Source organism: Lepisma saccharinum, chromosome 7, assembly GCF_977018435.1.
Source record: "Lepisma saccharinum chromosome 7, izLepSacc3.1, whole genome shotgun sequence".
NCBI lineage: Eukaryota > Metazoa > Arthropoda > Insecta > Zygentoma > Lepismatidae > Lepisma > Lepisma saccharinum.
The window spans coordinates 16,285,427-16,312,947 of NC_139235.1; the positions used below are offsets into that span (position 1 = coordinate 16,285,427).

Sequence of the window (27,521 nt, forward strand, 5' to 3'; positions counted from 1 at the left end):
AATAACAACGCGCAGACAAAATATATTATAACCCATATTGTATAAATATTTAAGCAGGGGTGGGGGCTCTATGCCAGTACGCAAATGAGGGGTATTGTTCTCCACCGAGCACAGTAATTAATTATACCCTAGCTCGTAGAACCAATGAACACGCGGGTATATTTCATATTGAAATCGCATCCTATGTGGCCAGGCATGTGTATTTTCCTCTACCTTGTGTTGATTTCGTGTAATTAAGTTTGTAGTCCCCGTTGCATGGTTTCAGTGGCATTATGGGATATCTGCTGTTCCGTTGCTAGCTAATTGTGGATTATTTGTCAATTGATACCCGTCCAGTATTGCTCTAAGGCTTGTAGTCATCACTCCACACATTACAGCCAGTTATAATTTGATTATGACTTACTTATGCCAAATCACACTGCAAGATGGAGTTAACAGTGTTTCCCAGCGTTTGGAAGTAACAGTTACTTTTTTAGGAATTCTAACTAAAGTAGAACGTTTTAGAATTGTAGTGGTAACTTAGTAACTTTTTGGAATACAAGTAAGGTTATCAACAGTTACTTTTAGAATGACCTTGCTACACTTTGCAGAAAGTGCCAGTAACTGCAACTGAGCTACATTCTAAAATTATTAACTATTATTATACTCTGACAGTAACTGTAAGTTACTTCCACAGTTCTCTCCTGTTGCAAAGTTTCTTGCAAACTAATACACACAAAGAAAGCCAATCTTCATTTCCTTAAGCCATTCAACCAAAAGCATTTCGGATTAGCATTGGAAATACAAAATTTCAAGTTACAAATTTAAGTACCGTAAAGTAATTAACTGTTGATAACGGTACTTCTTTTGCAAAAAAGCAAATCTGTTACAGTTACAGCTAGTTACAGTTAGAATTGTTACTATAATATAACTGCATTACTTCCATCTAGTTACTTCCAAACATTGATTGACAAATGGGTTCTAACGAAGTATAATTTTGTACCTCACAACAGCTGTTCAAAACGACAACGAACAACAAAAATACATGCATGACAGCAGTGTACAAAACTCTGTTACATCCTTTAAAACATTCCTGTGTTACGAATCACATCACAAGCAGAATGAACCGTATTAGTGGTGACGTTACAGCAGACGACGGAGCACGTGTTGAGTCTAAACCAAGTGGATCGTGTTTTCTTCCTATCCCGAGCTATTGAAATTTCCATCGGAACGGTTAGCTTTAACTATTGTGACAGCAGTTATGCAACAAAATTGTGATGTGTATCGTACATCATTTAAAAGGTGATATTACGGAGAATATGCATATATATATAACACATACATTAAAGAGAATAGGATAGAGAATAACCGCAGTAAGAAAATCATGTATTTTTATACAAAATCTAGACATTCCAGTTCCAACCACAGCCGAAGCAGGCCCGAAGCTCACCCGATCTCAAGTCTGTCACGCTGCCGCTATGGATGATGTGAAACCAGCAGCCTCACGTTACTGAAGCGGCGGCGTCCATTGGCTACGATTCCGGATCTGACGTAGTTAGGAGCTTTCGCTTCGCTCGATTTCCTACTCCATTTATTCTTTACATTCTCATCTGTAAGGTTTGTGTTATATATAGACGTATTCTTCGAAATCTCATCTTTACATTGATGTAGATTACGCATCTCAATTTTGCTTCATAACTGCTGTCGCAATTCTTAAAGCTGACCCTTCCGATGGAAATTTCAATGGCTCGTGATAGGGAAAAAACACGTGGTAGATTTGTTTGGACTCATGACGTCACACTAATACGGTCCATTCCATGTCCTAATCCACTGGGGTCTCATAAACAAGTGATTTGAGATATCAGTAGCCGAGGAATGGAGTAGGTTCGCGTCTGGTAACCTCGCATGCCAGGGACTGAAGCCTCCCCATCCAATCCAGCAAACAGGAAAGGTAGCACTCGGGTGATTTCGGACATTCACACTGAAGTGAGGCTGTGCCCCGTATGTGAGGAAGCTTTCAATGTATTCTGACTTTTTATCGTGTTGTGTTTGTCTGATTCAGGTCCCTTTATAACCTTCAACTTTTATTATTTCCCAAGGGACGTTTTACACCCCTTGTTTTCACCTTTTAAGTCAGAATTTGAGGTAAGTGAACATTTCCCCGCATAAATTGAAGGGTGCAAAATTGCCCAATAGTGCCGACGCGCTCAAAACTTTTAATGAATTCATTTATTCCGACCCTAGGTTTTCTATCAAAAACAGGTGCTTCCTGTTTCAATTTTAAACGCTTTCACTGAATCACCCTGTACGTATATTACATGTGTGAGTGGTTACCGACGTCATGTTAACTTCTCATTCCAATCACAGTGTACAGATATGACGGCGTGAACGAACCTGTGCTCAAGAAAAACGGTCGCATCCCGTTATTTTAAAAAAGATGATGTTAACCGGCAGGCTGTTAAATTTTAACGGTAGAATACCGTACAATTTTAACGGCAGGATAACGTAAATTGAATGGAATGCTTTGAAAAAAATTATCTTACTGCCAGGAAATGGATCTCTAACCTTCAAACAGAACTTGAACAGGTTGGTCGCGGTAGTCACCTGCCCGGAACAACAACTTTCGCAACGCCCAATTTCAATTCACGACGGCGACCGCGCTTGGCAGAAATCTTCCCCGCAAATATATGCTGAGGCTCGACCTCATTTGCTCTTCCGCGCGGACCGGCATTTGATTCTCCGCGGGGGGTCGAGGTTGCTGGTAGGTAATCGAGAATCGATCCCTCGCTAACCTCGAGTGAAGTGCCTAATTGTGCCGTATAGCACAAAGGCAACAGTCGCCCGTTGCAAGGACTCTTATAGGCTCGGCCGTTTCGGAGCTTAATTATTTTATCGTATCTAGGAGTTTGGCAAACAATTCCGGAGTTCCCGGACATAACGCGAGAGGGAGGGAAAGAAGTTAATGGGGTTTTATGGGTTCAATCGTGGTAATTGCTCCATTTTCAAGGTCAGAGAAACGTTGGTTGTCTCCGATGGTCATAAAATCAAATCTTTAATTTCTTCCGAGCAGATCCGACTGAGTGATCCAATAGAGGTTTTATGGTTTTTGTGCAATGGTGTTTGGATATATTTTTTTCAAACGCTATTAAATTTCAATGGAGCATAGAGGTCCCTTGTACAGTCACCAGCAATAAAAATGGGACACCTATACCCTGTCCCAGCTAACTGTGGAGCAATGGCGCGCATAGCGTCAGAGAAGAGAAGGAAATCGAGTTGCAGAGCGAAACAGTACACGCTGCTGGGAAAGCTGGTAACTGCAGTCGCTTTCTCCCCTCCACGCAATCCCGTTCCTCTTACGTGTTCATTGGTGGGAGCCGTCTCGCGTCACTACTTGCGCAGAGACTTGATTTCGTTTGCCTGCTCTACAGTTAGCTGGGACAGAGTATAGATCCTGAAATATTCAGTTCCCTGCAAGTATTGCGTAACTCGGCGACTGTGGTAGACGTTGCCATTGAATGTTTCTCGGCTATTTATTCCCCTTGTCGCCGTAGTGTTGGGCAACACACATAACACGTTGGAGGAAAAACAGCGGGCACTTCCAGTATCTGCTGTAAAGCTGAAAATTCCATTCCTGATGCATCGTATGGTTGCCAGTTGCATGTAAGTAACACTATTTTCATGCAAAGATCCAAGTTTTATTTTTTTTTGCATGATGTATACAGTTTCGACACACACCTTTTGTGGCACTGAAACACCAGCACTGTTGCCAATGTACAGTCTTAATTTCTAAAAAGACGCCTCTTCCGATTGTCTATCGGTAGAAATGAACATTTATTTTTTCACTGCCATAGATGCCGAGCTAATCCACCTAACCAAACTGAAAATTAACGCCGGCATGTCCGTACATGTGTGTTTTGTGCCATTGTAAAAAAATTCATTTACACTTCCCGTTACATCTGGCAACACTGCGTGGACACTAATGAAATCCAATCATTGTTCCCCGGTTTAAAAATATATGCATGAACAAGGCTTCAATTTGGTATAAGGATTATATGTGTACAGTCTCGGACACTTCTGGCTTGTAATGAATACTTTGAATCATTACAACCAAGCAGTGTCCGTGACTGTACCACTTCCGGTTCGAAAGTTGTACTATCCCCAACTCAGAGTTGCGTTGTAAATGGAACACCCTGAATTTCAGGATCTAGGTGTCCCATTTTTATTGCCGGTGAGTGTACTTATTTGTATTGTGGTGGTACAGCGATAATACAATTGTTTCATTTGAGTTATTTTATTTTTAGTAAGGAGAAGGAGCCCAATATTACTCCTCGTCAAGTTCATGGCCTGGTAGTATAATACAGTGTTGTTATAGTCGACGCGCTAGCTTCGTTAACGACCGGCTGGCTTTCATGTCAACAGAGCGCGCCCACCAGCTGCAACAATCACATTCAACGCACAGTGTTGCCACACTAATCTACGCCACCTTGTCCCTCCTCCGCACTAGCACCTTCCCACGGTCTCCACATTGAAGTTGAAAAGTACGGCAACAGCTTATCCGCAGTCATGTGACTGAGACTCCACGTGGAGTAGACTAGCAGAATGACAGCTGCGCCCATTGGCTGAAGGCTGAGTGTGATTGGACGAAAACAACTCTCCCGCTGTTTAACCCCACCCACGTTCGTGGCGGTGGCTTCTTCAGTTTTTGATCGTTAAAGAAGTAAACGTTTGGACTATAACGGGGTTTTTCTAGCATTCCAAATTGAATCTTTGGGTGTACGAGGTTACACTTTCCCCAAGACACCTAAATGTCAACCTCACTTAAAATAGCACACCTTGAACTGCATTTTTTAGACTGACGAGGCTCTGGCGTGAAAGGAAAATGTGTGATTCGAACATATACGGTACGCCAGAGCCATCTTGCTTTTTACGGTATATCTCTTCAGGCCGAAGTTTAGCAGCCCTGGCATACCGTATGTGTCCTAATCCCACACTTTTCTTTCTGCCGACATATCCGTTGGGTACAAACTGAAAGCAGCCGATTACGTCATCGTTACCATCGAAACGGCAGAGATCCGGAATCAGAACACGCTACTTTTAGGACACCCTGCATAATAAATGGCCTCCACCCCAGTATAAAGTCAGATAAATATGATTTACCTGATCTAAGAAACAAGATAACACGGTATTACAGGTTAATTACTTCCAGAAACCATAAATGGGAGTAGTGGTAATATAGCTATTACTGGGGCGAGAAAGTATGAGCCCCCATCAGACTGATTTGGCTACACTTAAAACTAGGTCAAGATGTCCATATGAGCTTATTGCTCAAGTGTGCTACTCTATCTAATCCAAGACTTTTGTAAAAAAGCCCTCGGGAATTTCCCGTGAAAGTATGACCCCCTCAGATTGATTTGGCTACACTTACAAAAGCTGCATCTGTCAGGTTGTTGTCCATAAGCTTGTTAAAAATATGCCCCTCTTGGCACTGTTTTGGCCACACTTAAAACTAAGCCAAGATGCTCATAAAAGCCACGCACACCCACACACACCCACACATATTTACTTCCGGTCCACTTTCGGTCAACTTCCGGTTTACTTATATTGCATCACGTTGTGCAACAAATTATTATCCAATATTATGCAACAAATTATTAGGCAAGAGCTTTTGCATTACATATCAGTTAGTATTGTGAGAGTGGTTGAAGAGTATGGACATGTTGTTGCAGTGCTCCTCATACAGGTCTGTTTGCTTTGATATATAAAATTTCTTATTATTCATATTAAACATATTTCTGGTATACTGAACAAAAGGCTTATATTTTATATAAAGGGGTCTGATATTTGACACATCCAACTTGTTTGTTGTAATCCTCTCATATTTAAAGTCAGGCTTATATCTGTCCCAGTTTGTTATACAAGATCAATACATGACACACGGTATTAGGTCATTGCCTTTCTATGCACACCACGACATGCATGTCTGCACAGGCATTTGTGCTAGGTCAGTGCATCTGTAGATCAATACTTATTCTACCTTTATGCATGTAGGCTATTAGCTTTACAACCTGTCATAGTTTTATTAAGTATAGAGTTTTGATTTGAACCCCAAGAAATCTTATATAATAAACCAACAACAAAATGCCAAATCAGAAATATTGTAATCAATGCAATAAGAATACATCCAGCCCTAATTGGGCTAAGCACCAAAGGAATTGTGATCCAGAAAAATGCAGAACACCCACAAAAATATGCCCAAAATGCCATAGAAAATATAGCATGGAATACTTCACATATAAACATATGGGTACTTGTTCTGCACAGTCATCAACATTGCCCCCACAGCCATCTACATCTTCATCTGGTCTAAAAAGGAAGCTTGAAACACCCTATAATGCTAGACCAGCAAAGCAGCCACGCAATGCACCCATCCATAGCAGTTTTAATGGTCAACTTAGTGATTATTGTTTTGTATCAGAGCCAAAATGTGACATTAAGAATTTTTTGAACAGTATAAATTCTGATGTGCAGGTTATTCTAAATGCACAAAATAGCTCTTATAAGCTGTCCCTCAAATTGTATACACAATATAAGAAATCAAATGCCACAAAATTTACACAGCCCCACATAACAGAAACTGTACCTGTATACTCAAATATAAACTCAGACAAAATACTAAGCAGGTTGATAGAGCAATTGCTTATCAAACACTCTGAGTTTACTGCTAAGGAATTGGGTTGGAGCCTATGTGGATCTCCACACAAGCTCTATATTAATATTTCTGAATTCAGACCTCTACAAGGTTCTACATATCTGAAATTACCTGACAATATCAAAAACAAAAAAGCCGTGCTTAACATAGAAAATACCGACCAGAAATGCTTTCTCTGGTGTATTTTAGCTGCTTTGTTTCCAGTTTTAAATAATCCGGAGCGAGTAAGTTATTATAAACAGCATGAACATGATTTTGATGATGCTATGGAGGGCTTAGAATATCCAATGTCTGTTCAGAATATTGATAAATTTGAAGAAAAGGCCAGAGATATCAATGGTAGGCCATTATCTATTAATGTATTTATTTGTTCTACTGGTCGTGGCAATTGCTTGATAGAACCTCTCAGAATCAGTACACTTGATAATGATTTTGCTGTCCCGATTGATCTGCTCTTAATTGAAGGGGATGGCACATACAATTACACTCTGATACACAGTCTTGACGCTTTAGTCAGAAAACAACTAGACAAATCTAATACAATATACAAGTTGTGTCGAAGATGTTTGACTGTATTTGATGGTCAAAAAATAATAAATGGTGTTCATGAGAAGAATGCAGAAATTGCTAAAAACAAGTTAGTTGAGCATCTGAAATACTGTGGCAACCATAAACCTGTTCATATGGTTATGCCTAAACCAAATGAAAATGCCAAATTCAAAAAATTTGAAGCCTTGTTATGGCACCCAGCATATACGTATAGTCTGTGATTTTGTATCAAACCTCAAACTCCTTGCATTATGCAGCCCAGATCCTGATGAATCTGCAAGTACATCATGCCAGCTACATGAACCTTCTAGTTTTTATTATGTTGTTGTACAGGATGGTGTTGTTAGTAAAGAATATTTATAGTACATGGGACCAGATACCATCAAAGAATTTGCACATAGAATAGAAAATGAGTGCCGTTGCATAGCATCTAATGTATTATTAAAATCAAAACCTATGATGCCTTTAACAGAGGATCAGATTGAAGATTTCAACAATGCAGAAAAATGCCCGGTATGTGATTCTGAATTTTCAGATACAAATATCAAGGTGCATCACCATTCTCATACAGATGGTAAATTCAAAATGGCTCTGTGTAAAGGCTGTAATATTAAGATCCAGAGACCAAACTTTGTCCCGATATTTTGTCACGGGGCATCCAATTATGATTTTCATCATCTGATCAGGTACAAGGGGTTTGACAAGCAGAATTTAAATATTTTAGCAGAAAATGATGAGAAATATATAGCTATTAGAAAGATAATTAAAGTTAACGGTGATCCCATTCACTTAAGATTTCTAGATTCATACAGAATTCTGTCGGCTAGCCTGGCTACTCTGGCCAATCAATTATCTGATGATCAATTCAAAATCACATGTGCTATGTTTCCAAATCAGGACCTGAAATTAATTAGGCATAAGGGTGTATACCCATATGACTATGTTACTGATTTTTCTAAATTTGATGAGTGTGCTCTGCCATCACAACAAGAGTTCTACAGTAAACTCAGAGCATCTGGAATCATTGATGAAGATTATCACCATGTCCAGTTGATGTGGACCAACTTAAAATGCCAGACACTTGGTGATTATCATAAGGCATACTTGAAACTTGATGTGACTCTCTTAGCCGATATACTTCAGGCATTTAGAAAATCATCGATGGAAAATTAAAAGCTGGATCCAATCTATTTCTACAGTGCTCCGGGCATAGCATGGTCTGCCATGTTTTTGAACACTAAAATGCAATTGGATCTGATCCAGGATCAGGACATGCATCTGTTTATGGAACAATGTATACGAGGAGGTATAGTGCAATGCTCTCAGACATATGCCAGAGCCAACAACAAATATATTCCTGATTATGATCCAGCACGGCCATCAAACTATATACTTTATGTGGATGCCAACAGCCTATATGGTCATGCTATGATGGATAAACTGCCATATGCAGGGCTTGAGTGGGTCGAAGATTTCAACATTGAAGATCTTCAGGACTTTGATGACAGTGACTATGGTCTATTCTTAGAAGTTGATCTGACAATTCCTAATAATTTACACAACCAGTTTTCTGATCTGCCCCCAATTCCTGAGGTCGAGTGTTCACCTGGCTCTAAACAGAAGAAACTAATGATGACTCTAAAACCAAAACAGGGTTATGTCATATACTATAAAAACCTCCAGTTTTGAGTTTTAAGCACTCAACATGGTTGAAGCAATACATCGATACAAACATCGAGCATCAAACACTTGCTGTAACCTAATTTGATAAGACCTTGTTCAAATTGATGGTCAATTCAGTGTATGGTAAAACCATAGAAAATGTCAGAAAACATACTGATGTCAAGTTGGTCATACTTTCACGGGAAATTCCCGAGGGCTTTTTTCCAAAAATCTTGGATTAGATAGAGTAGCACACTTGAGCAATAAGCTCATATGGACATCTTGACCTAGTTTTAAGTGTAGCCAAATCAGTCTGATGGGGGCTCATACTTTCTTGCCCCAGTAATAGCTATATTACCACTACTAATGGGCCATATTAATATAAATTCTCTACATAATTTTTAGTTTTCAAATTTCTATGTATACTGTTGATTTTAGCGAAAAAAATGATAAGAACAACAATTGAATAATTATTTAGAAACAGGCGAAATTAAAATATCAATTCCACCATTTTGAATCCAACATGGCGGCTAGATGTAAATGAAACGCAAGGTTTCTAGACAACTCGGATGTGTTCTCTCCAGTAATGCTACCTATGATGAGATCAGAAGTGTTCGTTCTAAAAGTTGTTCGAAAACAAAATTCTTTATCGGAGGATCATTTTAAAATGATATTGCACTTACTACAAGGTCCGCCCATAAGGAAACCGAACTGTCAAATAAAAAGAACCAAACCAAACAAAAAGGTACTGTATTCTGGCAACACTGCAAAGAGCTATATCTAATCTTCCCGTCAGTGCGTGTTTCTACCTGTTACAGGCAGTCGGTATCGGGGCAAGCGTGCGTCAGATGTAGGTCGTGTGCAGGCGGCGTACAAAATACGCACACCAAGATGGAACAACGTTACAGCATAAAGTTTTGTTACAAATTGGGTAAATCGTTTACCGAAACGTTACAGATGATACGGGCAGTGTATGGTGAGATGAAACCTGGTGTTTACAATATGACTCCGAAACAAAAATACAGAGTGCGCAGTGGAAAGGACAGTTCTCGCTCGTAAAGAAGAAAGCACGGATGTCGAAATCGAAGACGAAGATGCTGCTGATCGCATTTTTTGATTCCTAAGGACTGATACACCATGAATTCGTCCCTGAAAGCCAAACAATCAATCAGTGGTATTACAAGGAAGTGCTTGGTCGACTCAGAAACAGGATGAAGCGGGTTAGGAAGGACCTCTGTGATTCTGGCTAATGGTTTCTGTTACACGATAATGCTCGGCCTCATACCGCATTGTCTGTACAACAATACCTTTCTAAACAATCAGTGACAGTGATCAATCACCCTCCATATTATCCGGACTATTGCCTGCTGATCTTTTCCTTTTTCCCAAGCTTAAGATGGCTATGAAAGGGCAAAGATTTGACGACGTCGCGGACGTTAAATTAAATGTTACGCGTATTTTGCGAACACTTACTGTCAATGGCTATCAACAGTGTTTCCAAGACCTGCATAAACACTGGTCAAAGTGTATTGCCTCCTCTGGTGATTATTTTGAAGGTGATAAAGTCATTTGAAGGTAATTACTTGTTTTCTTTCCTAAAAAAAAAAAGTTTTGTTTTTAATGGGTGAACCTAGGAAATTGATTTCTCCTCGAGTTCATTAGCATTGCTGCTGTCGTTTATAAAATTTGATTTTCTCGAAACTTCTCTCCTTCAGCCCCCTCTACGTACGCCAGTGTTCGCATTATACATGCATATTAGACTTGTTTCATTCTTGTTTTTCCTTACCAATGGGTAGGAGCTTTACCTTTCACCTAATTGTACAATTATATGAATCAATACGGTTGGAAAGATTTTATTCCGAAATTACTGATGAAAAATAGAATATTTTAACATCATTATCAACACTGTTATCTTACAAGTGGATATCAAAAATTACCTGCTCTTATTATTTGTTATAAATTTATCAAGAATTTCTGTTGCGTAATATCCAACGAATTTTGTTACTGTGGTTGTTTGCTAGCATGTAAATGTGCAGCCCATTATTCTGAAATGCAGGGACAGGAATGATGACGCCAAAAACCTGGAACAGCTGTGCGTGTTCTTTTTCTTCACAAATGTGATGCGTTGTAAACTTGAAACTTATGGCATCTAGGGGATATGTGCCAGAACAAGGAACAGTCTGGTTAGGGTTTTCGCAAGCTGTGAGTTTCCTAATATTGCCGTTGCAGAGAACACCGTCACCTGCGACGAAATGCACCATCTCGCTATATTGCGTTGCGAGCTGTAATAATTTTCACTATCGATTTCTGCAAGTTAGATACTCTTTGGATTGCTTTGGAAGGCGATATAAACTGTAATCGAATTGCCTTTTTTATGTATTCTAGGAACAATTTCATAATATGGTTTCATTCTAGATGCTACAATTAGAAACCACACACACACACAAAACCTCTTTCTCTCTCTCTGTCCCCGTTTCTCTGTCTCTCTTTTCCTGTTTCTCTCTGTCTCTGTTTCTCTCTCTCTCTGTTTCTCTCTATCTCCCTCCCCCTCTCTCTCTCTCTCTCTCTCTATCTCTCTCTGTTTCTCTCTTACCTCTCTGCCTGTTTCTCTCTCTGTCTCTGTTTCTCTCTCTGTCTCTGTTTCTCTCTCTGTCTCTGTTTCTCTCTCTGTCTGTGTTTCTCTCTTCTCTCTCTGTCTCTGTTTCTCTCTTGTCTCTGTTTCTCTCTTGTCTCTCTGTCTCTCTTGTCTCTCTGTCTCTCTGTTGTCTCTCTGTCTCTCTCTTGTCTCTTTGTCTCTCTCTGTTGCTGTCTTCTCTCTCTGTCTCTGTTTGTCTCTTTTTCTTCTCCGCCTCCGTCTCTCTATCTTTGCTTCTCACTATCTCTCTTTCTCCTCTATCTCTGTGCCTCTCTTGCCCTTTCTCTGTCCCCCTCTGTGTGTGAGAGAGAGAGAGTGAGTGGGTCAAATAACTACATTCCTTAAAATGTGTGTAAATTTTTGTTACATTAAATATTTTCCTTAGAAATATTTTTTCCGGATATTAGTAAACACATTTTATTGTGTGTGTGTGTGTGTGTGTGTGTGTGTGTGAATGTATACACACACACACACACACACACACACACATATATATATATATATATATAAATATATAAATCAGTGGCGTAACCAAAGGGGCAAGGGGACATTGCCCCCCTCAACCTTGGGCGGAAATCAATTATAATAGAATCAAGAGAGAACAAGCATTGAAGAAAGAAACGAGTGTAACAAATTCTAGCAGAAGCCTGGCGAGAGAGGATATGCAGGTTGCAATATGTTTTAGGGTAAACTAACAGCACTTGTGTCACATTTGGCATTTGTTTCAACGACTGAAAAAAAATGTATGGCATGCTCAACCCTAAAATAGCAACTTGTTGACGTTTCTTTACAAATCCAAATAAGTATTCAGTAATTTACTGTTCTCATTACAAAGGAAATTTAACATTATGCATTGAAATAGTGAAAGGTGTTTGCCACCCAGGGACAAGAAAGTACTTTGCCTCTCCAGAAAATGAATTTTGTTTGGCTTTTGTATTTAATTCTTGTTCACTATGGATCAGACTCTGTTGAAATCCTATTTCGAAATATGAAATTACATGTATATTTTCTCACATTTCAGAACGAAGAGGGAGTATCCCTCCAACAATCGTGGATCATACGTCCATTGTTCACGCAACACTCGACGAAGGAGCAGTGTTGATGTGTGCTGCCCAGGGTTGCCCTCTGCCGGATTTTAAGTGAGTTATTGATCCTTCACTAATTTCAAATTGGCTGTGTCATTATAATTACTATAATTACACTGATAAACAAGGTTTTTTTTTTTAAAAAAAAAACAAAAAAACAGCAGTTTATAGATTTTGAGGTGCTGAATTTGAAAAGACATTAACTTTTGATGATTTGTTCTTTGTTTTCATGCTATTGCGTGTTTTACATGTTTCATGTTGTGCATAACAAAACAACCGCATATATTGTGTATTGATGTTTAGTAATTGCGATAACGTTAATCTTCTTCCAGCATTGTTCAAGAAGTGGATAAAATCGAAGGCCCGTAATTTTAATCTAAACCAATTTGTAAAATATAGCAAATTTAGTCTTTTGTGCAATTGTAAGCTCGCTCACTAATTAATATTTGAATTAGATTTAATTGCACACATTTTTATCTTTATAGAGTACTAGCGGATTACCCGGCGTTACCCGAGCATTTTTTTATCCCAACTTCTATTAAAGTTGTCCGTGGGAGAAACATGACGATCTTAAATCCACTCCGCAGTACTTAATAGACTGCCCCTGTGACTTGTGATCGAGAAAGCAAAAGCCTCTCTCTCTCTCTCTCTCTCTCTCTCTCTCTCTCTCTCTCTCTCTCTCTCTCTCTCTCTCTCTCAAATGTCATCGTGAATGTCACCAATTAGCTTAACGACTCCGAAAACGATGGATTCGCCACTAATGTAGATCATTTTTCACCCCCCTCTCACCCCCATGCCGATAGGTGATGAACTTGGAGTTGGACGGCTTTCGGAGTGTCACTATTCATCTTAGCCACCCCGAAAACTATGGATTCCACTCTTATATCGGTAGTTTTTTATTATTTTTACATGCTACCCCTTTCCCACCCCATCACTAGGGGTGCCAGGGGTGTCTTACCCCCACAGTATTTCCTTCCAGATTGTAAGTCATGTGTGTACCATGTTTGGTTGAAAATTGCTCCAGGCGTTCGAGAGTTATGCCGGAACAAACATACATACCCTACATATATACACACATACATCCATTTTTATGTATATAGAAGAAGAATATAAGGATATTGTAGTTTCATTAAAATGTGAATGTTTTTGTTTGTTAAATGTTTTTTCAAAAAATATTATCTTATCTCTATTTTACACACTGAATATATTATCGTTTTGGTTTGTTAGGCTACGACGAGATCACTCTAAAGCCTATTGTTGACAATTATTTTAATTTCCATTGACAGAAAAACCGACAAATCCATCGAGATATTAAGTATCTCACTACATGGGAGTAACTTTGAGCCTAACTTCGGGGGGAGAGCGTGCGTTTCCATCCCCTAAATATAGCTTCCATGACTATTTTGCTAGATAACAGTTACATGCGAGAAATCATCAAATTACTCTTTATTTCTTATTTCCAAAGGTCGCAAGATGTTAGCAAAAATTAGTAAATTTCAAAATTTTCGGAGGGCAAGTACCCCCTTGACTGCGCTAAGTTACCCCTATCTCCCACTATACCAGCACTTGGTAATTTTTCCAGTACGAAACCATATATAACTAGATAATTACCCGTCACTTAATCTAACGTAAAATATTGCTAACTCGTTCATTAAAATCGAAGATAAATCTGAAATATACAGGGTGTCTCAAAAGTTTCCATACGTGGGAATAACATTGTCCTTGCAAGTGAGACGCAAAAATGCCACTGACTCATGCCGAACGCATCCATCTGAATAAATTTAATGGCAGGAATGCATTGACTTGCCTTTGGCTCTCGATGGTCGCATCGAACACATTGTGACATTTCAATTTTAAAGTGACATTACCTATGTATGGTGACTTTTGTGACACCCTGTATATCTATGACGTTTTCAAGCCCTTTAGGCGTAATTTATGAATATTACACGTCTCATTGCTTCGGTAAGACGCAAACCCAACCTCGGGTAAAGAAATATGAAACTACGTACAATTTCTTGATTTTAGGCCTCTGTCATCTCTTTTCTAGTAGTGGTGATTATAAATTTTTCACCTCCTTCTTTATTGATATTTTCTTTGCAGAATCGAATACCGGCTGACATAATTTTACAAAGTTTTATAATAACAAATTTGAATAGTTTTTACAATATTGTCTGATTTTATCTTATTGATTGATTGATTGATTGATTTAGTTTATTTTACTTCGCGTTTTGTGCCTCTAGGCTAATTTGCGAAGATGAGGATGAGTGATGAAATGATGAAATTGATGAATGGACATTCACAAACAACCAAGCCCGACCGGGATTCGAACCCGGGACCCTTGGCGTCGCAGCGCGATGTGCTAACCACTCGGCCACAGGGTCGGGCGATTTTATCTTATTATTGAATAATTCGAAAGAAAAATAGGTTTAAAAATAAATGGCTACGATGTTGAGATATGGTTTTCTGTGGTGAACAATAGATGGCTCTGAACTTATGATTATTTTTCTATCAATTTTCATTATTGTTTCTGAATGTTTTACTGAGATAGAAATGAGTTAATAACTTGATCTTTTTCACAGAAATTACAATTTTATTTGAAATTGAGAAGATAAACCACATGTAGGAAGATAACAAAGTTTAATTTCTAATTGCCATGAAGAAAAATGAATGAAATTGCCTTTTATAGCTAGTTTTTTTTGCCAAATGGCTCCCATATCAATATCATTTTCATGATATTGATATATATCCCAAGAAAGAAGGATCGAATTGTAGTGTCTTAAATAGTAGCGATCTAACGTGAAACCAAATCTCAATTTAATACAGAAACTATTTGCTTTGTAACAAAGTTAGAATCAAGTTATAAAATTGATCACTAGTATAGAGTAAGGATGAATAAATTTTAATGCTTAAGACTTGTCCTCTTTGACAGTTTTATCACAAGGACCGATAATGTATTATGTAGGTATTTTTTATGTGGTGATTAATTTTGTTTTAGGTACATTTAATTTAAAGCTGAAACATGTTGACAGGAGGAAAGATTAACGAGTTAAGACTAGTAATTTAGAGTCACGAAACGTTTCTTCGTCTTTCTTCTCCAACATAAGCGAATATTTCTTCGTGGTTTTTAAATGCATTGCGTGAGGAGGCACCGTGGTTCAAGGACAATGGCGCCTGACCGCTAGATGATAGATTCGGGTACGATTCTCAGCTTAGGTAAACGGAGACGTCAAATCTTCCGATCATGCCCAAATTGGCTCTTGGTCTTACTCAGCCGAGAGTCAAAGATACTAGCGAACGAGCTTTGGGAGTAAAGGCGGGGTGTGGTGCTGATCACATCATCCCCACCTGTGTACAGTTACCTGCAACAAAAATGGGGCACTTACATTTTGAAATGCTCGCTTCGTTGCAAGGCATTATGTGCCTGATTCGACGGCTGTGATAGAAGTTGCTATTGAAAATTAACTATTAAAATTCATACGATCCCCGTGGCGGAGTGGTTAGCACATCGCGCCACGACGTCAGGTGTCCCCGGTTCGAATCCCGTCCACTCATCAATTTCATCATATCATCACTCATCCTCATCTTCGCAAATTAGCCAAAAGTGGCACAAAAGCGAAGTAAAATAAAGCAAACCAATCAATTTATTCGTATCATCTTTAACATTCCTGTGTAGTTCAGTCATTGTACAGATGGCAGAAAAGAATGTGCCAACAATGATAGGAGGTATTGTACATTGTTGGAAGCTTTGAATGCAAGAGCAGAACGGAGAAGTTAATTGAGTGGTATGACCGAATGATTGGAGCAGGAGAAAGGTTAAGAAGTGGTGGTTTTTGAAAGAGGATCAGTTGTCGCTTAGGAGATTGAGAGAGAGAAACGGTTGATCATACGAAAAAGTTGGGAGTGAGTCTTTCGATTAAAGTTCAGGAGGAACGCTCAGTTCTAGACTCTCGCGAATTTGAGAACAGGGAGATGTTATTTGGAGTTAAGTTATCGGCAACCTATTAACACGTTCTGTGTGTGTGAGGTCAAGAAGCAGCTATTTGACGAGGTCTACTACATGAGACAAGTAAACCATTTTATTGATAATGACCGTGCCGGTTCAGTCGTAAAGGTATTAAGATCCAAATTGTGTGTGCCACCTTTCACTTCAGTGTTAGGTTAGATTATGTTATCATAGTTGTATATCCTTCGCATGTTCTACGGAAGCCTAAGCTACTTGTTTGGAAGTATCGCATCCCAAGGTTCGATCCCGATACCATTAACGTAATGTTGAGGCACCGTGATTTAGTGTTATTGATGGTGGTAAACCGCACTCAAAGAGTGTTGTTTTACGAATTATTAAAATCGACGTATCGCCTTAGAGTTAGGCAACACACATAACGCCTTGCAGGGAATCTAGTATTTCGGGATCTAGGTGTCCCATTTGTATTACCGGTGACTGTACCTAATTGAAATAGTGGAATGCACTCCACTTTCCTATTTTGCATGAGGGAAAGTATAGCTCGACCACAAGGAAAAAAACCTTCCTTCAAAAGCGTTCGCGCAATTTCCCTGCCGTTATCGGTGCTTGAGGCAGTGTTGCCAGGTCAGACGAGAAAATCGGGAGATTGTTCCTTGGGAAACCAGAAGATCTGCTACAAAATCCGATGATTAATAGTAGTGGATGAACAACGTTCTCGGGGGCGGCATAGGCGTGCGCACCTGGGGGGGGGGGGCAAGGGGGCGTCCAGAATTTTTTCCAGCGAGGGGGAAACAATGTATTTTTATCAGGCGGGTAAACGAGGCATATTACCCCGTTATAATGTTGCCCTCTCAGAAAACACCACTTGAATTTGAAATTATCACTTTCCTATTCGCGATTAAAATTAACCGATATGCCATCTGGTGTGATTTACAGGAAGTACTCTAAGTAGGATACGTTGTGTTGAAGTCGTTTAAAGCATGGGGAATATGCGAGAGAGTAAGGTCTACTGTTTCGGTTTTTTTTTTCTCTAAATCGTTTTATGGGTCAGAACAAACTAAAAGTTTTCATGTGTTTCCACCCCGTGGAATCAAACAAAATGAAATTTGTTAATAAATCAGGGAAAACGTAATTGACAGAAGATTGGTATGGGGGATACAACAATGTAATTCGACAACGAAATTACGAAGAATGCACGAGTCTGCTTACTTTATTTTTCAAGAGATTAATATATATATTACCATGAAAGTAAGGTTTTAAATTGTACTTTATAAATAAAGCTTTTTGTTTTCTTTTTCGATAAATCATGAAGCGTCTTACCCAATGCGTCCATGTATTACCGGTATTACGTATGTGTGACATTTGGGACAGGTGCAAGTCGATTAAGAGAGAAGATGAAAATAGTTTGAGAATGAATTAATGTCAAATGTAACCAGAAGAAAAAGTGGACATGCTAATATTACTATTTCATTCAGTTCGATGTCCTTTTTCAGTGAGTATAGCCTGGTCATGAAATCATTAATATTATTATTAAACCAGCCTTTCTCGTTCGAGAAAGAACTGCAACGATATGTTGGCAATTTTCTCCTATCCCAGCTTTTCAAGTACAGATCAATTTCAATTCCTTTATTTTCAAATAATTTCCGAGAACCCCACTTACAACATGACGTGCAGATGATACAGCACTGCTTTGGACAACCAGTGCGTATACATAGTTTCGTCTGCATTTTCCGTGTTATTTTTGCCTATCGTAATTAAATGCTTCGTTCTCAGTACATCTTCACGTTTGTTAGAGTACCTGGAATTCACATCGCATTCACAATATTTAAAAATAATGCGTAATTTAAACGTTTTCTACCATACAAGTCATGACAACACGCTGCTATTTTGTACTACTGCTGAATGTAAACAAAGATTTATCCTACTTAGAGCGACCATATTGGAAGCGACACTAGCGCCCAGGTGGTAATTTTAATCGCGAATTTCCCTATTATAATAATGGATATAAATTACTCTGACTGAAAATAAACGCATACGTCTGAAATAATAGGTACTTTTATGTCAAAATTCATTTTCCATAATCTTTCAAGTCGAATGCTAACAATAACAAATCAATTTGCCTTCTGCTGTTGTTCGGTGTACAACTATCGTTAGGGGTGGGCACGCGTCATGCACTATGCACTATAATGAGAAAATGCATTACGTATGCGAAATATATTTGGTGAATTAGACAGCATGTCTTCCTCAATTATTCAAGACAGCAACGCTTATGCCAGGGTGCCACCTATCTTCTCCATCTGCTAGAAATACACACACACACACACACACAACACCCACACCCACACACATATATACATACATGTACAAAATAATTTGCACACGTTACGAAATCAGTGTTCCTACCTAGTAAGGCAAGGACGTTTCACTGTGTTTGTGTCACTTCATCCATTTCATCAGTTTTTCATTCACCCATATTGTCGTACTTACCGTAGAGGCATAAAAGCGACGTAACTAAAATAGAAATAGATTTTCGGGTGGGATAAACTACAACCATCTAAAAATAGTAATGTAGTAATAGTAATAAAATAATAATAATAATGTCCTAGCACACTTGAGTATCGTTTGGCATAATTTCACAGTTCAAACAGCACTTTTCATGGCTGAGTAGAGTTCCACTCTGCCTCTCCCCTCCATGTTCAAGTAAGATAAGCAGGAGACGTGTTTTTGAGCGGGCCGTTGGAGGTTCCATAGCAATAGTTTATTATGAATTCTCCAGAGAAATCAATAGGTCCGGCAACACTGACGTGAGCCGCGTTGAAGGCTCCTTCCCCCTGTCCTTTCCCCCACCCGCCAGCGCGATGAGGTTCTGCGCAGGTTTCTTTCCTTGTGGTTCCACTATAGCATAGCTACACTTGTGAAATAGAAATTGGTGTGTGTGTGTGTGGGTCCAACACTTGGTTTTAGATTTGATTTGATTTGTTTCACTTCGCCTTTCTATTAGTTTTTGCTAATCCTGAAGATGAGGATGAGTAATATGAAATGAAGAAGGAACACACATGGGCGGGCACGAATTCGAACTGGTGACCCTGTTGTAGCGCGCTCGGCTAACCACTCTGCCACGAAAGTCGGCGATTTATTACGAGGAGCCGTTTGGTTTAGTAGCTTCTATTCGCTGTGAAAGCTAGTGCGGTGGCTAACTAACTCTCTAGCATTCTTAAACCCAAAGGTTATGCCTGCATCAACATTTGCCTTCCATCTGTCCCTATCCTGAGCAAGATATATCCCCTCTTCCATGCCTACCGATTTCCTTTGGGTCCATCTCAACGCTATCCCTCCATCTTCGTCTTGGCCTTCATACTGGTCTCTTACCATCAGGTTTCCAAACAAAAATCCTGTAAACTCTTCTTTCCTCTCCCATTTGTGCCATATGGGATGTCCACCGAAGTCTTCTTGATTTAATCATTCTAATAATATCTGGAAATGAATACAAATTATGTAGTTCTAAATTATGTAACCTTCTCCACTCACCTGTCTCCTCGTCCCTTTTAGGTCCAAATATTTTCCTAAATATCTTATTTTCAAATACTCGCAATTTATGTCCCTCATTCAATGCAAGGATCCACGTTTCGCATCCATATAATATTACAGGCAAAATTACTGATTTGTATATTTTCACTTTTAGTTTCTTAGATACTTTACGAGAAAATATAAGTTAATAAAAAGAAAAGTAACACGCGTTTCCTGAATTAAGTCAGTTTTCATTTCCTCGTTAATAATTTTCGTTTATTAGTATTACTCCTAATTACTGGAATTTGGAATCTAGTTCAAACGAGTTGTTACCACAAAATAGATTTTGATTATTACAAACACATGGTTTCGGCCTGCAAGCATATACTTAGTTTCTATTTGCTAACTTCCAAACCTATCTCGTTAGCTACTTTTAAAAATACTTCAGCATTATTCTTAATTGTATTTACATCATCCCCTAGTAGGTCTACATCATCTGCATATGCTAACAGCTGAGTCACACAGTTTAATTTGAGTCCTTCGTCAGTTTCTTTTACCTTCCTAACAGTGTATTCTAAGGCAAAATTAAATAATAATGGAGATAATGCATTTCCTTGCTTTAACCCAACATGAATTGTAAATTTGTCAGACACATTAATACCCACACGAATCTTACTTTCTGTTTCACTGGTGCATATTTTTATCATACTAACAAGGTTCTTAGGTATTCCAAACTCGACTTATATATATATATATATATATAAATGAATGTATGTGTGGATGTATGTGTGCATATAGGGTCATTCCATGTCAAATCAACCAATTTTTTTAAAAAATGGTTGCATGACCATTTTAGAAAAATTTCATTTTTAGTACATAGGTTTCTACATGTTTCTAGATATCAGAACCAATGTTCAAAAAAATATTGTCTATAGTTATCCTGGGGCAGCCATTTTTCCAACATGGCGCATGGTCTTGTTTGCTCATGTAGCAGTATACAGAAACCTTAATATCTCAAAAACCATTAAAGCTAGAGACCTGAAACAAAATTCATTTTGTAGCTAATGAAGTATACTTACTATGATATTCAGGTATGTTTTGCTTGAAATTGCATTGTAAGTACGAAAATTATGGTGGAAAATGGGGTAACAATAGTTAAAAAATTGTATTTTCAAGCCCGATTGTTTTAATGAAGGGGTTTAGTCTAAGGCTTGATTTTTTTTCATGTGTAGACCTACCTGCAGGGTGACTGTGAATAAAATATCAGTGCTTAGAAGTTCACCCCTTTTTTACAGCATGGGCTCAAACATGGCCGTTCATTGAATTTTGACAGTTTTCGGGGTTAAATATCTCAGATGTGTCCCCTTTAAAAATCCTGAAATTTGGCACATAGGAAGCCCTTCATGAACCTAACTCACAGTAAAAATCTCAACTTTTAGATTCAACTCGTTTTGGTCAATATGAGGTAACGTATGTCACCTAATTTCTGACGTTGCAAAGTAAGGTTAAACTACATCCCATACTTAGAATAATGAAGACTTTTCTTTTTCTTTTTTAAATGTGGGTTAAATAAAGGCTCAGAAAATATAGTAACATAAGGACTTGACTTACCATAAATTGAAATTACAAGGTATGACAATTGAAAATCTGACAAATTTCACTGCTAAAGGTTTGATTTATTAGGTAGCCTACCCATGACCAGTTGGTGTTGTTAGCTCCAATCTGATCTTCCCCCATATTTTTATCAATGTAGCAGTACATGCAGCTTAAGATAGGCAGTGGCATGCACAGGAATTTCGAAAGGGAGGGGAGGGGTGTTACATATACTTTATTAGTATACAGCCCTGTTTTTGCCACATTATCCTGCCTTTGACGTAAATGTTTATGGAATACTAGGCCAAAGGTATTGGGTTATGACCCCCACAAACCCCTCCTTGGGCACTCCATTGAAAGTAGGCTATTTATTTTGGAGTGTCAAAGCTGGTAGAATATATTATCTTTTGTTTCCTTTATTTTCCACTTTTTTTTTCTTCCAAGAAAAGACATTCGTTGAAATAGATGTGAGTTATGCACAGCATAAGATTCAGAGACATGTTTTGATAGGATGTGAGGCAAGCCTGGAATTGATCTGTGCATGGACAATCTCTGCTGTCATTCTTCTTCCTTTGCCTAATGTGCCGAGAGTAGTGACTTGTGAATGTTCGTTATCTGTGACAGGAAATGGAGTGTTCTGTAATATTTTTAACTGGAGAGGACTGTCATAAATACCCTTTTGGTAAGGTTCCCAAAGACTTAACTAATCTTATCAAAGTCAGTGAAAATGATAAAACACTTCTTAGGTCAATACTACAGGTGTATGGCTTAGAGACAACATGCGAATACCATTAAATATAGCTTTTTATATGGTAAAGTATGTTGTGATCTTCAGAAGTATCACTTAAAGAAAAGGTTAAGCAAGGTAAGGTAAAAAAAAAGTGTCCAGAAAGCTTTATACCAGTTAAATCAATATGCCTGATATGTTGGAGTAAAAGTTTCATATGTGGAGAAAGTGACTTACTTAAATTCCAGAATTGAAATCATGTCTTTGTGCCAAGCCAAGGAAAACTAAAGGAAATGCATGAAGTTTGTTCTGTTTTTTATGCATCTCCTGTTTCAAAACTGAGGAGGCTGATTGCAGAAAAACAATAAAGTGATCTTGCTCGAAAAACTATTAAAATACTACAAGGAGTGCAAAGGAAACTGGAAAGTTGCTTTTCACTAAGTAAAACTGAAGAAAAGGAAAGCAAGTGTGGCAATCCTTTGCGTAGCCAGTACAATCATATAATTGAAATTATAAGAAGAAAAATGTAAATGAGCAAAAAACTAATGTTGAAAAGGTCAGAATCATCAGTTTGATTGCTACCAGTTGGTCAAGAAAAAATATGTGATGAACTGAAGGTTTCTGATAATTTACTTAGGAACTTAGTGAAAGAACAAAGAATCCTGCCTGATTTAACAAAGTGAATGAATAGGAAACTGGAGCTGACAACACCAACTGGTCACGGGTACCTAATAAATCAAACCTTTTGCAATGAAATTTCGCAGATTTTCAATTGTCATACCTTGTAATTTCAATTTATGGTAAGTCAAGTCCTTATGTTACTATATTTTCTGAGCCTTCATTTAACCCACATTTAAAAAAGAAAAAGAAAAGACTTAATTATTCTAAGTATGGGATGTAGTTTAACCTTACTTTGCAACGTCAGAAATTAGGTGACATACGTTACCTCATATTGACCAAAACGAGTTGAATCTAAAAGTTGAGATTTTTACTGTGAGTTAGGTTCATGAAGGGCTTCCTATGTACAAAATTTCAGAATTTTTAAAGGGGACCCATCCGAGATATTTAACCCTGAAAACTGTCAAAATTCAATGAACGGCCATGTTTGAGCCCATGCTGTAAAAAAGGGGTGCATTTCTAAGCACTGATATTTTATTTACAGACACCCTGCAGATAGGTCTACACATGAAAAAATCAAGCCTTAGACTAAACCCCTTCATCAAAACAATCGGGCTTGAAAATGCAATTTTTTAACTATTGTTACCCCATTTTCCACCATAATTTTCGTACTTACGATGCAATTTCAAGCAAAACATATCTGAATATCATAGTAAGTATACTTCATTAGCTACAAAATGAATTTTGTTTCAGGTCTCTAGCTTTAATGGTTTTTGAGATATTAAGGTTTCTGTATACTGCTACATGAGCAAACAAGGCCATGCGCCATGTTGGAAAAATGGCTGCCCCAGGAAAACTATAGATAATATTTTTTTGAACATAGGTTTCTACATGTTTTTAGATATCAAAACCAATCTACTAAAAATGAAATTTTTCTAAAATGGTCATGGAAACCACCATTGGATGGCTTGGCATGGAATGACCCTATATGTTTGTTCCGGCATAACTCTCGAACGCCTGGAGCGATTTCAACGAAACTTGGAATGCGTATCACTTGCAATCTTGAAAGAAATACTGTTCGGGTAAGACACGCCTGGCACCCTAGGGGTGCGTGTGGGAGGGGGTGACATGTAAAAATAATCGAAAACGACCGGTATTAGTGTGGAATCCATAGTTTACGAGGTCGCTAATATTAATAGTGACACTCCTAATGCCGATGAACTCCAAAACATTTCTGGCACTCCTAGGAGTGGGGGTGGGAAGAGGGCGACATTAAAAAAGACCGATTTTAGTGTAGAATCCATAGTTCTCGGGGTCGATAAGATGAATAGTGACACTCCCAATGCCGTTTAGTTTATTTATTCTTGCTCTTGGAGGTGGAACTAAAAATGTTGTTCATAAATGGTCGTTAAATTTATATTATAGTGAATTTGTAAAAGATATTACTTTATAATTTGTATACCGTACTTATACTTTTACATACCTGTAAATAAAATTAGTTACATTTTACGCTATAGTTAGAATTCATTAAACACCCGGGCAACGCCGGCTAATCAGCTAGTATATTATATAATTTATCTTTTTTGACTGAATCATACACTTTTTTGAAATCAATAAATAGCTGATGGATATTTTGACACTTTCTCTCAAGTGTCTGTGTGATGTGAAAAATTTTATCTCAAGTGCATCTGTTACGTTTAAATCCACATTGATAATCACCTATAATTTCATTAGCATATGGAGTTAGTCCTTTAAATGAATATTAGGTAATATTTTATGTGATGTTGAGAATAGAGAAATTCCACGGTAATTATTGCAGTTCATTTTATCACCTTTTTTAATGATTGATTCTTTCCACTGTTGAGGGATATCTTCTTTATTCCCTATTAAACAAATTGACATAGTAACGAATTCCCATCATATTTAATTAACTCAGCTGGTATTAAATCAGTGCCAGCTGCTTTGCTATTCATTAGCCTTTTAATAGATTCAGTCAAGTTAGGTTCTGGAACTAAAAGTTCTGCTGTGTGCACTTCATTTACTTCTGATTTATCTCCTACATGAACATTTAGGAGGTCAAGTAGTTCTTCCGTCTATTGAAAATATTGCTTGGATCAGCAAACAATTCACATATTACGGTGACAACATGTATATATTGTTTATATATTTTTAGACGAGATGAGACTCAGACTTGACCTTCAAGACCGAGAAGGAAACAGCTCGAAACGAGACCGAGGGACTTCTAAGTCTCGTCTCGTTATCAAGCCTATACAAAATATAAGTACGTTATCTGCCGACGTTAAAAAAGTTCCACACACTGTATAAAGAATTCAGTGATATTACAGTTTCACATATGTTCCCGCTTGCTGTTCCACAATTTATCCATAAATTGTTCACTGCTTGGAAAATATTAGCTGCAATTTTTGGAAAAGGATGTGTGTGCGTCGGCCACGAATGCCTGAATGTAATAACCTCCGTGCTCCCGTTGCCACGGAAACGCAAAATTCCATTCTCATTAATTTGGCCATGGCTTCAATGTTGATGCAACAATGCACTAATGAACTCTTAGGAATGCAAAACAGACATTGTCATTTCCAATAGAAAATTTAATAACAGAGAGAGATTTGCATGAAATTCCTAGAATTCGGTGTGTTACTCTCTGCAAACGGTTCCAAGAATTGTACTTTTTTAGTTTTTTTAATTGAGTTCCGAACTGGTTTTTCCTCGTTCAGCCTATCCTGAAAGTAACATTGAGTTCATTCTGAGCGTACAGTGACCGGCAATAAAGATGGAACACCTAGATCCTGAAATACTCGCTTCCCTGCAAGGCGTTATGTGTGTTGCATAACTCTACGGCGGTGGTAGTAATTGCTATTGAAAATTTGCTATTAAAATCCACTTATAGCCACGGAGTTAGACAACACACATAGTACCTTGCAGTGAAGCGTATATTTCTCTATCTAGGTGTCCGTTTTTTATTGCCGGTGAGTGTACATATTTTTTCCCCGTCTTGTACAAGTTTGTCGATAAGTTTTAAGACAATTTTGTCTTCATGAGCTAATTACATCGTGACAATATTTTGTTTTAGCATCCAATGTTAATTGGACATTATCCATTATCTATTGCATGTATACCTTTCATCCATTATAACGCTACGTTTAAAGATAAGACCTCCTGTCTAGTTTTCAAATGAACAATTTATTATTCTAATTGTGTGGATAGAACCCATGACTCAACTTTGATTTTTCTATCAATTGTAATATTAGTATACTGTATAGTTTCAGCTGTTCGTGAATCTAACTCTATCGTGACACATACACACACACACACATGTAGTAGTAGTAGTATTAAATTATATTACATCTCTAAACATTTCGCCTCCCTATTGGCGTAGCGGTAACGTTGTCGCCTTGTAATCAAAGGGTCCTGGGTTCGATTCCGAGTGGGGACACTTTAAACTGTAGGCCCAACTGTTTATGTAATCTTTTTACTGACAAGATGATGATGCAAGTTTTCTAATTTGAAATTTAATCACCTGCGTTACTGTTTATCTCGAGGTTAAGAATGAGAAAAAAATGTTGAATATTTAGCTCTCGGAAGCGGATCTTGCTGGGGACGTCAAAAAGGACACTTTTCACCATTAGCGATTTTTTTTTTTCTGTCTTGGGACTATTTCGTGGGGGACTCGTAATGGAACATTTCTTCATGGAGGACATTTATGTCATTCAGCCAGTGGGATTGGGGCTTTATGTGTTGGACAAGGACCAATATTGTAAAATCGGATGTTTAGAAAAGGCTCACATTCAATTTTGAACTTCGGGAGTACTCCATTGCATTCTGAACAAAATCTGTTTTAGGGCATTCCACGAAAAGTGGTTCTACTCAATGTAAATGACAAAATTAATATGGACATTATTATTATTGTTGTTGTTTTTAATTTCATTAAAGTTTAGATGTTTGTGAATGCATGCAATTTGCACATTTCACCAATAAAAGTTACTAATATCTGCAGTAGGCTATATATGCTTCACAGACAAATGGATTCGAAATTTGCTACATTTTTAAAGCGTCACACACACTTTTGTTAATGCATTCAATTTATGCCATCATACTATTTTTTTCATTTCCAGCAGACACCACAAAGTACTTCATAATTCTCTTAAATCAGTTTAGTATCCAATCTCGTGCCTAGAACCTTACATGTTGTGTCTAAAATGTCAGACAAGTAAAGCTGGAAAGTCCCTATATACGAAGGGGGTTCAAAAAGTTTTCATATAGTACTCGTAATAATTCACGTAGGAACACAAACTTAATAAGTTGAATAGGTACAACCTTGTGTATGTTATGTGCCAAATATGACTGCAGTTGAATAAGTAACGTTTCCGTGCCAGATGTTTCGATGAATAAAGATGCGACAATGCACAAATTGGAATACAGAGCCTTTATCTGATTTCTCTTTCTGCAAGGCAAAGCTCCCAAACAAATCCCTTAGAAAA

General features: G+C 38.0%; 1 protein-coding gene across 4 annotated transcripts in view; it reads left to right on the forward strand.

Annotated features, from left to right (window-relative positions):
- The window catches only part of LOC145989744 (cell adhesion molecule Dscam2-like), a 363,117-nt gene that overhangs the window by 134,327 nt on the left and 201,269 nt on the right, over positions 1–27,521 (forward strand). For all 4 annotated transcript variants that reach the window (XR_014441890.1, XM_083125027.1, XM_083125028.1 and 1 more), the window contains exon 4: positions 12,556–12,673. Coding sequence is in view for 3 of the 4 variants with exons in the window: in XM_083125027.1 (XP_082981153.1) it covers positions 12,556–12,673 (118 nt within the window). In the remaining variant the exon portion in view is untranslated. The remainder of the gene's footprint in view (positions 1–12,555; positions 12,674–27,521) is intronic.